The sequence below is a fragment of the Ostrinia furnacalis genome, unplaced genomic scaffold, assembly GCF_004193835.3.
Source record: "Ostrinia furnacalis isolate ACB-3 unplaced genomic scaffold, ASM419383v2 OfSCF0611, whole genome shotgun sequence".
NCBI classification, from domain to species: Eukaryota; Metazoa; Arthropoda; class Insecta; order Lepidoptera; family Crambidae; genus Ostrinia; species Ostrinia furnacalis.
Genome location: NW_021130850.1, coordinates 248,418 through 261,781, shown reverse-complemented (window position 1 = coordinate 261,781; position 13,364 = coordinate 248,418). Strand labels below are relative to the sequence as shown.

The following is a 13,364-nucleotide window of genomic DNA, read 5'->3' as shown; positions in this document are numbered from 1 at the left end:
TCAATGTCACCCCTCCCGTGCCGCTTCCATACCACAGGCACTGACAGTTAAGCACTAGATTTATTAATACCAGTTTTCGAGATGTGTCCGTCTCTTTGTTCTAATATAAGTATTAATTTCTAAATTGTTAAACGTCTTGCTTGTTAGATCTAAATTTTAGAATTAAAGCGTTTTGGATTTTTACTTTGCAACAGTTGACAGTTTAAAATTGAGGGTTTCCCAAATTGCTCACTAGTTGGCGCCACTGGTGAGATAGGATACTCGAGAGTGGCGCCAATCTGGGGATTTTAAATGTGTTAATAAGCTACTGCTTTAGCGCTCGCTAATTGCGCCACTGTTTAAGCCACAAGCGAGTGACAGATCTTACACGCCAGTAGCGCTTACTAAAGCCCGGTCTCCGAGCACGTAGAATTTTGTCCAATGACCCCAAGCTACCCATCCTTATCGCTCGCGCGTAATCATGTTACTGTCGCGCTCGCACACTCACTGCGGGCGCCCGTCGCACAGTCGCGACAGCAATATAATTACGCGCGAGCGATAAGGATGGGTAGCTTGGGGTCATTGGACAAAATTCTACGTGCTCGGAGACCAGACTATAATAGTAAGCGTATTAGGGATACCCTCATGACAGAACTGTCATCTGTCAAAAGTTGAATGTTTTGTTGTAATGACAGTTTTGTGTTTCTGATACATTTTGGGTAGTTAAAATATTTCTTAATAAGTAAGGTATTATATTATTGTACATTTTAATGTTTTAACATGTTTCCTATGCGAGCTACGTCCATAGTTGTACTGCTTTTAAGTTTTTAATTTAAAATGTACAGTTGACTGCGACCTGTCACGAAATGACGCATTCCTCAATTGATTATGAACCTTAATTAAAAGATGTTAAGTGCATTATCCGTTGCGGAAATCGTTTGTGACAGTTCGAAATGCTTGACTGTACTTCTTTTTGTTTTAAAATATAGCTGTTGTGTGACGATTTGTCGAATTCGAGGAATTTTAACGATTTATAAATACAGTATTTAATTCAAATCGATTTCAAGACATAAATAAAATTATCGGCTAGTTTCTGTCGTCATCTCGTATTATGACGTCAATAAGCGGCCATTTTATTTAAAGTTGTCACTGTCAATATGACATAAAATATCCCAATGCCTATACGTACGATATCAGATACAAATAATTTTAAATTCATCTCATTTATTTCATTCATTTATGTATTTGAGCATAGGAAAGTATCAAATTCGTTGAAATTCATTCGACTTTGATTTTGTATGTAATTTGTATTTCGTCACACACAGCCAAATCAATAAGTATGAAATCGGTTAAATTAAAAATTGTTCTAAGTTACTTGTAAGATATAAATAAATGTCAATCTATTGAATCGCATCTTGAAAATAGTTTTTAATAATTTATAAAAAACGACAGTCCCACATGGTGGGCGTCATTTACCCGACTGCATAAAGGAGGGTAATGTTAATGTGTACGGATCTCATCAATTTCTTTCTCTTTTTGATATTTTATCGATAATTTAATAGATTTTTCTAATGGGATACGTCGTGGTCGTGTATGGTTTGAACATGCGTTTTAGACTTGTAAATTTTATTGACACATGTCAAGGCATCTGTCCATGTGTAGCTGACATTTAAAACAAAGGAAGATACGGTACCTACGAAACGCTCGTATTACGGTAACTGTCACTTTCCGACTCGCTTACTATCTCGCTTGCACCAAAATAGGAGGCCATCGCTCTGTCTCGCTCACATCGACCTATGTAGTCAGCAGCAGGGCCTAGTTATTATTTACATTGCCCGAAATTTAAGCGCGTACCGTATCTTGCTTATTTTAAGATTTTTGTTGCCACATGTTGAAATATAGCATGTTCAGTGTTGCACGATCAAAATATGGCTGTAGGTTGTAAGACCAAAGGTTGGACGCGATGTTGTGAATAAAATGTTTGTATATTTGCTATTATAATGAATATTGTATTAAATAAATGTGCTTGTTTCGATTATTTCTGGTTTTTATTTTACGGTGACACATTTTTTTTATCTACAACGTCACACCTGATGGAAACTGATGATCAATAAGATACCTTAAAAGCAAGCTAAGCGATAAACGAAAATTGTATAAAAATCACTACATAAAAATAAATAAAACAATTTACAAACGAACACCATGAATTATTTTGAAATGTACTGAAACTAGTGACATCTACATAATTTCACCGTAAATGAACTAACGCATTGGTTTATTGTAACTTTGCTACTCAATAACAGATGGCGCTATAAATTATAAGCATGCTTTTTATCGTTCCACTATTCAACACAGGATGTCACTGTCAGTCTAAAAATTCTAAATGGGTTGCGAGTTGTACAGAAAAAATAATTTAAATATTTTTATTATTTGAATTTGAATTTTTTGAATTCAGAGCTTTAAAAACGCAAAATTAAAATTTTAATTAGACGTTAGAGCCACAAATTAATTAGGTACTACTTTCCATAAAGTTGAGGACCTTTCGCTTGCATCACAATGGTTTTTTTAAGTGTATGTCCGCTTACGAGTATGTATGTAGGTACTTAGCTAACCAAAAGCTTTTATTTTGGATGCTAATTACAGATTATGAATTAATACAGTTATTTATTAGTTAGATTGAGAGCTGAGAGACGGTAGGTGCTTTGACTAAATACTAGATAAGGTCTTCTAAAGGGAAATAAACATTTATAAATGAATATTCTAAAGAATTATCGCAAGTTCAATCCCAAAATTTCTCAAAATTATTACTTGAGCTGTTATGCGTGAAAAAAAATTAGAACTGACGAGTTATCATTTTATTAGTATGATAAATAGTAGAGATGAAACGGATATCCGGTAACTATCCGGTAGGCCGGATATCCGGCCTAAATTTACTATCCGGCCGGATACCGGATAGTAACTCACTATCCGGCCGGATACCGGATATTAAAAAACTACGACAATTTCTTATAATAAAATGAAATACATTCATCTTTGAGGTAAATATCAATAAAAAGGCTTATAATAATAACGGCTTATAATTAAAGTCCAAAAAGATACAAAAAATCCATATTAAGGCCTTTCAAAAAACTTTTCTTTTTCAGGGCTATTCACTCTAATGACGAATCTATACTTCTATACTTAATATTATAAATGCGAAAGTAATTCTGTCTGTCTGTCTGTCTTGCTTTCACACCTAAACCACTAAACCGACTTTGATGAAATTTGGCATAGAGATAGTTTGAGTCCCGGGAAAGGAGATAGGATAGTTATTATCCCGGTTTTTGAAACAGGGACACGCGCGATAACGTTTTTCTGTGACAGACAAAATTCCACGCGGGCGAAACCGCGGGCGGAAAGCTAGTACTAAATAAATAAATACCTATCTGTTAATGTCGAAATATAGCCAATTAAATTAGGCGATCTTTTTTTCACTGATGGTCTCAAAGTCAAAGTCAAAGTCAAAGTCAAAATTTCTTTATTTGTTTGGACTAATAAATAGTTCTTACAAATCGTCATTTTGCTCTTAAGGAGCCTCTACATGTCTCATAATCTTTTTACCCTACCAGCGCTTCGAGACCAACATTTGGCAAGTGCTGAGAAGAAGCGCCGCAACAAACTCAGTCACCACTGTCTGCCGGTTAATATAAATAAATAGAAATAGTAGTAGTAGGTACATTCGATTCAGGAGCAGTTCACTGAATTTACCATGCATTCTTGTATGGTATGTCTTATAAGAATGGGTATACAAGATTGCGTGGTATAAACAAGGTAGTGACGTGCTAATATCTAGACTTACATATTAAGATACTAGTAGAAATGACTCGCATACATAAATTTGAATAACTTGGATTGACCAGTCCCCGAAAGCAGCGCCTGTTCACAGACATGACGAGTGAACCAGCCATCGCTTCACTCGACCATATTAGAGGGAATGTAACGACCCGCCTCACTACGCCACCACCCCAGAGACATTTTAGTGAGAATGACAATTCCAAGTGTCAATGACAGTCTGATGACATGATTCAGTTCAGTCAAATTACGCAGCAAGTAAACTAATTTTAATTTTCCCTATTCAACCACACACTCACGATGGCAACCGAAATCGCTCGAATTGATCTGCCCCCTAGACAAGTGGCAACATCTGACATTCTATTCGGACGGATACGGATTCGATTTTCGAAAAGTATGACTTGTCTACTAGACCCACTGATCGCGTTCGAAGCACCTGGTGGCGCTAAACTAGTCATGACATACAACGAGACAATGGGCCAACTATCCGGCCGCCGGATATCCGGCTATCCGGCCTAGCAGCTCGCCGGATATCCGGTATCCGGTATCCGGCCAAACCACTATCCGTTTCATCTCTAATAAATAGTCAACTATTACGCGGATTAAAATAATATCAAAACATTTTACCCACGCAGAACACGATTTCACAGTATTTTCATCATTATTAATTAGAAAACCGGTTCAAAATTGTATCTGCGTGACCCATTTGAATAATATTAAAAACCGAAGCGTGAAGTAACCCATTTAGTATTGTTGAATGCGTAATAAATAAAACTATAAAACGCAATGACAAAACAAAATCTCCGTAACGGAATCGCGAGCGGGGAGTGTGACCAATCAGAGAATAGAGGGCGCCACGTGCGCGCAGTTCGCGCCAAAATGTATGTCAACGTCAAACGCATGTGTTCACAGATTACATTAGTAACGAATTGATTTTTGTCGTTAAATTATTTATGATTATGATCCAAACGTAACTCGTAAAGGATATTTAATTTGAATTTAGTTAATTAATGATTGTAGAAACTTAAATCACAGATGGTAAAGCTGAAATTTTTAAGCATTATACTTAATTTATTTTTACTTTCAAACCATATTTTTTTCAATAGAACCTCCTTTTTGAAGTTGCTTAAAATGTGAAACGTTTTTTAAAAACAATAACTTACTTTTTTTTGCCTGTTTCTAATCAATCATCTTTCGACTGCAAAGTTTAGTGAAATAAATAACAAAATAAGACTGCAAAGTAGTTCTTTCTGTATTCCTGCCTATAACAATATGGAGGGTAGATTCAAATGAGCGTCGTATTCGTCAATTAGACCGATTTGTCACGGACAGTTGGCAGGGGGAGCCATCTTGAACTGTTTAATGCTTAATTTGTTATTATAGATCCATACCGTGATTAAGGCAGCCCCCTAGACAAGTTGCACTTATGATTGAATCGAAAATCGAATCCATCAAAAGAATCAAAACTTCATACAAAAAAGGCATTTCGACTGGTTTGCGATTATAATGTGCACTTTCTCTAGACCTGCTGAACGTGAACGCTAGTGAAAATAATATAACAAGTAAGAAATTATTATCTTTTAGATAATTCCACATTTTAAAATTAAGTTTTTCCGTATTTGTCTTTCTATTAGTCTATCTATCTCATAAACCGAAAATACTTAAGTTTTTTTTTACATAAAGTTCCATCAAAATCGGTTTTGTAGTTTTGAATACTAAAAAACTTCCATCTAGACCACCCTTCCGATAGTCACAGTTGATTGTCTAATACCAAATTAATAATTATAATTCTAGTTTACCTATACCTACCCACCTACTGGACTGTAAGAATATACGGAATCCTTTGTGTCTAATATAACTAGACCTTAGAGACTTCCCAAATGGGCCACGCAAATTAAAAAAACATTTAGTGTCATTAATCCACTTTGGTAATGATGTATTGCTAGCTGAAGTAGGCAAAAGAAAGTATGAAATACATAAGACCATTCATAAATCCAAGTTTTCCTTAGGAGCGGGACCTCAAATAATTATGCAGTGAGCTGACTGACCCAGTGACGTCACCGACTCACAAAATTTATCGCGAACAAAATTCATTGTCCAAACGTTTTGATACACTACCTTTCTCTCTACTATACCATGCTATAATCGACCTTAAAGCAATGGAGATAAAGTAAAAAATCCAAACGCGTAAACTGCAGTGCCAAACGTATCAGCCAATAACATAAAAGTGGGTGTGGCTAATTTCAAAATTGGAATCCTTTTTCTTCGTGCGCATTTCTTTTTCTTTTGTTCTCCATTTTGAATAATCCATAGACTGTGGAGTTGTCAAAGCGGTCCGAATCGAGTCCGTAACAGATTACACGTCGGGTTGACGGGCTGTTGATCGTTGCCTTTGAGCATCAACATGATTGACAAAATACCTACACTTGGGATGAAACTTAGTAATACATAGGATAGTAAATTTTCATATGAATGAGTTTATATTACCCCAATGACACATTCTGTACATCATAGAAGGCCTATGTCCAGCAGTGGACCTTCTGTGGCTAAATATGATGATGATGAGACTTAATTTTGTTGATATTTTTATCTCTGATATTAAAGTTTATTTTATTCTGTTTTGCTTTCGGAGTAATCTATTAGTTCCGATAGTAAATGCAAACCGATAGCATTTAAAAATCACCACTTACCTACATAATTACATCGTATTGAATAGGTCACAGGTGCGTGCACTATAAGAACCTTCCTTTATTTTCATGTAGTACCTAATAGAAAACATTAGCTACTTTAAAATCAACAAAGTCAAAATAGTTGTCTATGAAGACCCACGGCCACTTCTTAAAAAAAATTAAGTACTTACATTATAAGTACTACGTTACTGATTAACAGTGTCAACTAAGTAGGTACTCCAACTGTAGTCAAATAAGTAGGACGTGACCATTTTTATTTATCTCAAAAATTAATAATTAAAGTGTTCAAGATTAGAATTTCTGACTGAACGAACAAGACTAAACGTTCTGGCCCAGACAAAGCTTTAACGAACAAATTCCAATACAATCTCCAGACTAACATACCATTAAGTATAACAATCTGGAATTATTTCCTCCGGCTACAAAAATACTTCACCAGCAAAACCCGGCTAACTGTAAACGATATTGATAAATTATCCTAAAAAAAGCAAATGAAAAATAAATGACTCAAATCAAAATAGACGCAAAGAAAATCCTTTCAAACAAAAAATATACACGTCCTTTCTCCTTCGTGCAATGAATATAACACACAGAGGCACTGTTGTCTCAATAAACACTGCAAGTATGATGGGACACTTATTCAAAGCAATCCCGACCTTAGTACAGAAGAAATAGATGCCAAAATCTAGATTAAAGACGCGCATTTACAATCTTGTAAGTGAGTCAAGCGACCATTCTAGTTAGAACTCGAGAATAACGCTAAAACAGCTCTATCTCAAAGGAATAAAGGCGTTGGAAACAGACAAGGGGGTCACAGATCACTGGTTAAGCCCACACAAAAGCCAAGCGAAAAAGCCACCCCCGGTTCCCGCCCCATTTAAGAACCACTCCCTTAAAACTCAGTCGATTTCGGACCTTTAAACTGCGCACATGCTCGCGACGATCATGCGCGAATCGGACTGCGAACTCGAATTTGAACGGTCCAAATTTGACACTTCCGCTTTCGAAATTCAAAATAAATAGTGCTGTGAAAAAAATACCGAATAACGTTATTTATTTCGTGATTATGACCGTAGGATGTATCCGACAGATAAACATGGACCGTTGAAGTTGAACCCGTTTGTAGCCCAAAAGAGTTTGGACCACAACATTATGTTGAAAACTATACAGAACTTATGCTATAACAAGAATAGTGCGCCTTTTAACATGACATCCCCTTTTTTGGTGGACAACATCTTGCATCAGCAGAAGACGGTGAACTTCCACAATCAGTATTTGAACCAGCAGATTGAGAACTACGTTCTGCGGCAGAACTACGAGAGATCTAGAGAGAATTCCCCTGACGCTGAGGACAATAAGATGGCTGAAATTGAAGACGAAAGCAACAGAAACGACGAGTCGGTTGAGGACACCAAAATGGAGGACGAAGATTCTAAAAGCAGAGATGAAGAGGAAGGTTTTAATGGCGTGAAAAATGAGCAGGTTTATTACAATGGGGATTATTATAGGGGCGAAGAGAGGAATGAAAAGGAGGTTTTAAATATACCTAATTTGGGGAGACGGTGCCAGAGCTGTGGTTCGTTTGAGTGCCCGCCGTTTGCGTGCAAGAAGTCTGGTATCAGGCGCTTGGAAGAGCTGGAAAAGCGCTTCAATTTGCACAGTTATCAAGATAACTCTGGGGATGAAGCGGAGATCAAGGACAAAGCGTTTAACACAGACGATATGGTTAGAAATTGTGAGGAGTTCAGCAGCGAACAGAAGAAACCAACATTGAAGTTCAGTGTCAGTGCCATTTTGGGTGATAGGGAAGACGTTTCGGCAAAAAATAACGTTAATGGTGAGTGTTTATTTTATTTTAATTTATTTGGAACTACAGCACACATTATGAGGTGAAATAACAATATTAATAATAACTTGGTTAGACATAAATAACAATTAATTAAAAAGAAAGAAGTAATAAATAAGTGTTTAGATGGCAAAATTTTAATACTTGACTTTAAAGCTCCACAACGGGTTTAATTTTGTTAGGATATAATATGAATACTTTTAAATCTTCACGCAAAGCTACTGGACGGATTTTGATGAAATTTTACAACTTGTGCCATGCTAAATCTTGCCATTGAAGTCTACAGGATTAATCACAAAATTCTACACGGTTTTTTTGTTGATCGACATGGCAATTATCTTCAGATCCTTATGGCTGAGTTGCACCCAACTTTAACCGAAACTATAACGATAACCAGCGTTTTTATATGGAGTTTGACAGAGTTTTGACGTTCAGAGTTTTTTTGAGATGGTGCAACCCAGCCAGTCTCTACTGCAGAAAGGCAAATTTTATCTACACTCCCAACTAAGTATACTAAGCCTAGGCGCAGATCACCGATTTTTAATTGACCGATAGTTAGGTCGGGCTGTTAATCAGTATGGAGATGAATGAAAGTGCGCACATTACACCAATATGCTATTGGACGATTCTTCATACAAATTAAAATCGGGCCCAACTATCGGCTAAAAATGTAACTACCCAAACCAAACAAACTCCTTGTTTTGCTTTAAAACAGATACCTATCTAAATAATTCTCCCTTCATCTCTTTTCAAGCACTTGAGAAACATAATCCAAAGACTTTGAATTGCTTCTCAATAAGTTGGTCTGGTGGGCGGTGCTGCGCGGTGCACGCCTTCTGCGTCTAATTTGTGCGTGTTTAATAGCTTCGGAGAGCTCTTTTGTCGATGGATTTTTAGCTGAAATACTCTCCTACCCTCCGTATCGAGGTGGCGATGAAAATTTACGGTTTAAATGCTGCAGCGCTTTAATTGGTAGATGAGACTTAATTGCGACAATTTTACACAATTTGTAACGTAATTTTAGCTCTTTTGTGGGTAGAGTTTTTTGACCGAAACGGCGTGAGCTAGCCATGAAAATCATTATTGGGACATAATTTTGCCCATGATCAATTATTATTAGTGAGATCAAAAACATGTTATTTAAATCAAATTATCCAAACATTTAGCGTCTGTTGCGCCGCCTTAACTTTAACCGTAACTATAACTATAACCGGTGTTTTTTATGAAGTTTTACAGCCTTTTGACGTGTGTTATAGTGTAAGTAAGTTAATACAACTCAGGTTTAAAATTCAATCAACCTGTTAATTTAAAACAGCTAAGGAAAGAGTTACATAGGAAGGCAGTACAACTAAAAAAAGAGTTACAATACAAACTAAATAGAATTAAATCTGTTATTTAAAATGTTCATCTTATGGAGACGTATACACGTTGATAAATTGTTGATTATTTAAATTATTGTGTTCGTTCGTTTCAGCCAAATGACGTCCACTGCTGGGCAAAGACCTCCCCCAAGGTTTTCCAAATTATTGTGTATTAGGTAACCAAACTCGAAAATCAATTCTTGCAATGAGGATCATCAGGATCACAGGGCATCGCCGAGAGGCTAGATTACTTTTATTCTGTTTCTCTATTCTTATGCGAACACATTAATATTATAGTATTAACTAAGGCTTTGAAAGGTTTTGTAATCATCAAAAAAACGTATAGTTTTGCTTAGTTCTTTCTTTTTTGGAACGATACGATCAGTTTGATCTCAATGAAGCGAGCTTTTCTAGTAGATGCCTGATAGATTGTAGTTGGTGTTGTGAAAATTCATTTTTTTATGCATAACAAGGCAGCTATTTGACCGCAATCGCACCTGGTGTTAAGTGAGACTTCTTGACTTTAACAATTTTATATGTAGCAAAAAACCGGGCAGCATAATATAGAGCGGAAAAATATACCAAGTAAACATGAAAAGTGTCGGTTAAAACGCACATGCATTGGTTATTATTATCAATTCAATCATAAATACTGTGACGGTTTTCTATCTTGTGACAAATAAGGTGGTAACACCACAACCCTGGTGTCAGACCTAATCAATCGCCACAGGCATTTTACCGCTTAAATAGGTAGGTACGACGGAATTACGTGCATTTCGAAGCATGGAATTCGTCTTGATTTAATAACTTGAGTCTTTCCCAATTTCCCATGGAGATATCCCGTTTTTACCATTATCCTGTTTAGTTTTATGCGTTTTTATAACATTTACACGAAAATCCCGTTTGCACTGTCCCGCAAAAAACTGATCTGTTCAAATTATTGGAATTCAAGATTCCGTAAAACGTTAAACTTGATTGCCGTGGGAAACGGCCCTTCGACTACCAGGTCGGTTCGGTTGCCAGGTCCAAAACCACAAAAGCCGGACTCTGTGCTTCATTTGGCCGGACATTTTACTCTAAAAGCATTAGTGTCATATTATCATCTGTTCTCCAACATCCTGATGCATGCGCTTGATATTATTCTGTGGCTCGACTTTCGCCTGGCGCAGAAGCCACATAAAAAGCCGGACATTCCGGATGAGACAATATTTGGCCGGACAAGACCCTATAAAGCCAAACATGTCCGGCTAAATCCGGACACCTGGCAACCCTACCTTCGACCATTTCTTTTTGGAGTCCTATAACAATTTGCATCACACTATCAATGGATTTTTCAAGAATTAATACAGTAACTACAATTAATTTCCAAATATGACAAACGCATTGCTATAATCTACTTTCAAATCCCATTGCTACAGTCTTTACTCAACAATAAAGAGAAAACTTAATTAAATACGCGCTGCAAAAAATTACGGGCCGTTATCGCGTTATTATTACCGCTATCGGCTATAACTTATAACGGTTCTATCCGTCTACATCTTAATTCACTAGCGGGAAAGTCGCAATATGGCGGGCGACTTTTTCAATAAAACTGGTAACATCTGGTCAGACACTTAAGCGTGGGGGCGGGAACGAGACGCAGTTATACAACATAATGCGAGCGCAAAAGAGAGGGAGCTAGTAAGGGTCGGACAGAGGAATTAATATGTCCTTTTCTTAACATTTTCGTCCGAAGCAAGGTTTATTGGTGTTGGTGTTTTCTCTATTAATATATTTTTTGTTGTCTGGAGCTATTAGACGCGTTGGGAACAATTAGGGGTAAATAACTGAGTGCGTTGTTTAATAACGTTTTTCCGGAATCCTCTGATGACTGCTGTGAGTTAATGGGCAGAAGAATAGTGTGCGGCGTACAGTGGTTATGAAATAATTGATACAGTCACCGAGACTTATATTACTGGTTAACATTGCACTTCTACAATGTTAATCATCGATGCAAATTTATCATTCAGATTGACACAAATAACAAAATGTTATTTCTCTTAAGGAAATTATCTTCTTGTTGTAATCGATTTTTGGGTAGAAGATATCCATGGCACTTATCGACTCGTAAATTAAAGGGCTAGTATACGGAAAATGAGCTTAATACTTATTGCGCCGTTGTTGCCCTATGTCTCCTATGTTTCCTTCATATGTACAGTCACGGAATGAAAAGGTTCGTCAGTTTTCAAATTGATTCCTTCAACGAATCGCGAGCACATATTACCTTTTGAAACTATGTTACAGAATGATCTCGAGTTAGAGAAAATAATCTTTAACTGTTCGTCAGTAAAGTTAAAATTTATTCAGATCAAAGTTGTTTGACGATTTATCTTGTCAAGAAGATTATGATGATTGATAAACTAAAACCTTCTTGTTGGTTCAACCTGCCATTATTATTTCTATTAAATAAAAAAAAAATATAACCAAAATTACAGTTAAATCAACCTATCTCAAAAACTATAAGAGATACTTTGATCAAACCAAAAATCGTTGAAAGAGTTAATTAGCATGCATCACCTCTATTTTTTTTAGAATTTTATACCCCGTAGTTATAAAAATAGAGGGGGGGGGACATACTTTTTACGACTTTGAGAGCTGATATCTCAAAAACCGTTCACTTTAAGAAAAATGTTTTTTAGAAAACTTTATATCATTTTAAAAGACCTTTCCATTGATACCCCACACGGGTATGTACATCGAAAAAAAATTTTCATCCCTCAGTTACATGTATGGGGGGCCCCACCCCCAATTCTTTTTTTTACTATTTAGTGTCATAATTTTGTAGCGGTTCATACAACACATATTCCCATCAAATTTCATCACTGTAGTACTTATAGTTTCCGAGTAAATCGGCTGTGACAGACGGACAGACGGACAGACGGACAGACGGACAGACGGACAGACGGACAGACGGACAGACGGACATGACGAAACTATAAGGGTTCCGTTTTTGCCATTTTGGCTACGGAACCCTAAAAACTATTGTCAATTGGTCAATGTCATCATTGCATTGCACTGATGGGATAGAAAAATAAACAAGCAAAACCTTATTAGTTAGCAAACGTCATATTTATTTAAATGTTAGCAGCACTGTTTCTTGCACTGTTATGTTGGCAGGTTTGACTCTTACAGTACCTAGTGCAAGCGAAAACCGACACTAAGGTGACGAACCTTTTCATTCCGCGACTGTACCTCCAAATATTCCGGTCCAATACTAACCAATAACAAAGACGACTCTTTTGACTCTTTCCCTGCGACAAAATTAAATAAGTAAATATTATTTCTAAGAGAATACAAACACTCAAACCACCTCACAGTGCTCATTCTGCCCGCGAATAGGTCCTAAAACAGAGAATTCGCTAAAATAGCTCCTTATTCACGACACGTAGCGGTCGGTGCACTATTACCAAATTATAGCTGAAAGGGCGGGGCGGGCTTGGAATACTAGTTCCCGATTTTATCTCACTTGGCATGGCAGTTACCGTAAACAAATTTTTGGGGTTATAGTGCTACTTACACTTAGGTATGGGTGACGCTTTTCTTGGTCGTAAACTTGTATTTTTGGGGATGTGTGTTACATAAACAATGTAGGCGAAGCTTCCTTGAGGCATATTGGTT

The 13,364-nt window shown here is 36.7% G+C and overlaps 1 protein-coding gene across 1 annotated transcript in view; it reads left to right on the top strand.

Moving 5' to 3' along the window:
* Positions 1-7,421: 7,421 nt before the first annotated feature.
* The window catches only part of Dbx (homeobox protein Dbx), a 38,150-nt gene continuing 32,207 nt past the window's right edge, over positions 7,422-13,364 (top strand). Inside the window, exon 1 of the mRNA XM_028323125.1 lies at positions 7,422-8,337. Within this exon, the coding sequence (XP_028178926.1) occupies positions 7,578-8,337 (760 nt within the window). The 5' untranslated portion in view covers positions 7,422-7,577. The remainder of the gene's footprint in view (positions 8,338-13,364) is intronic.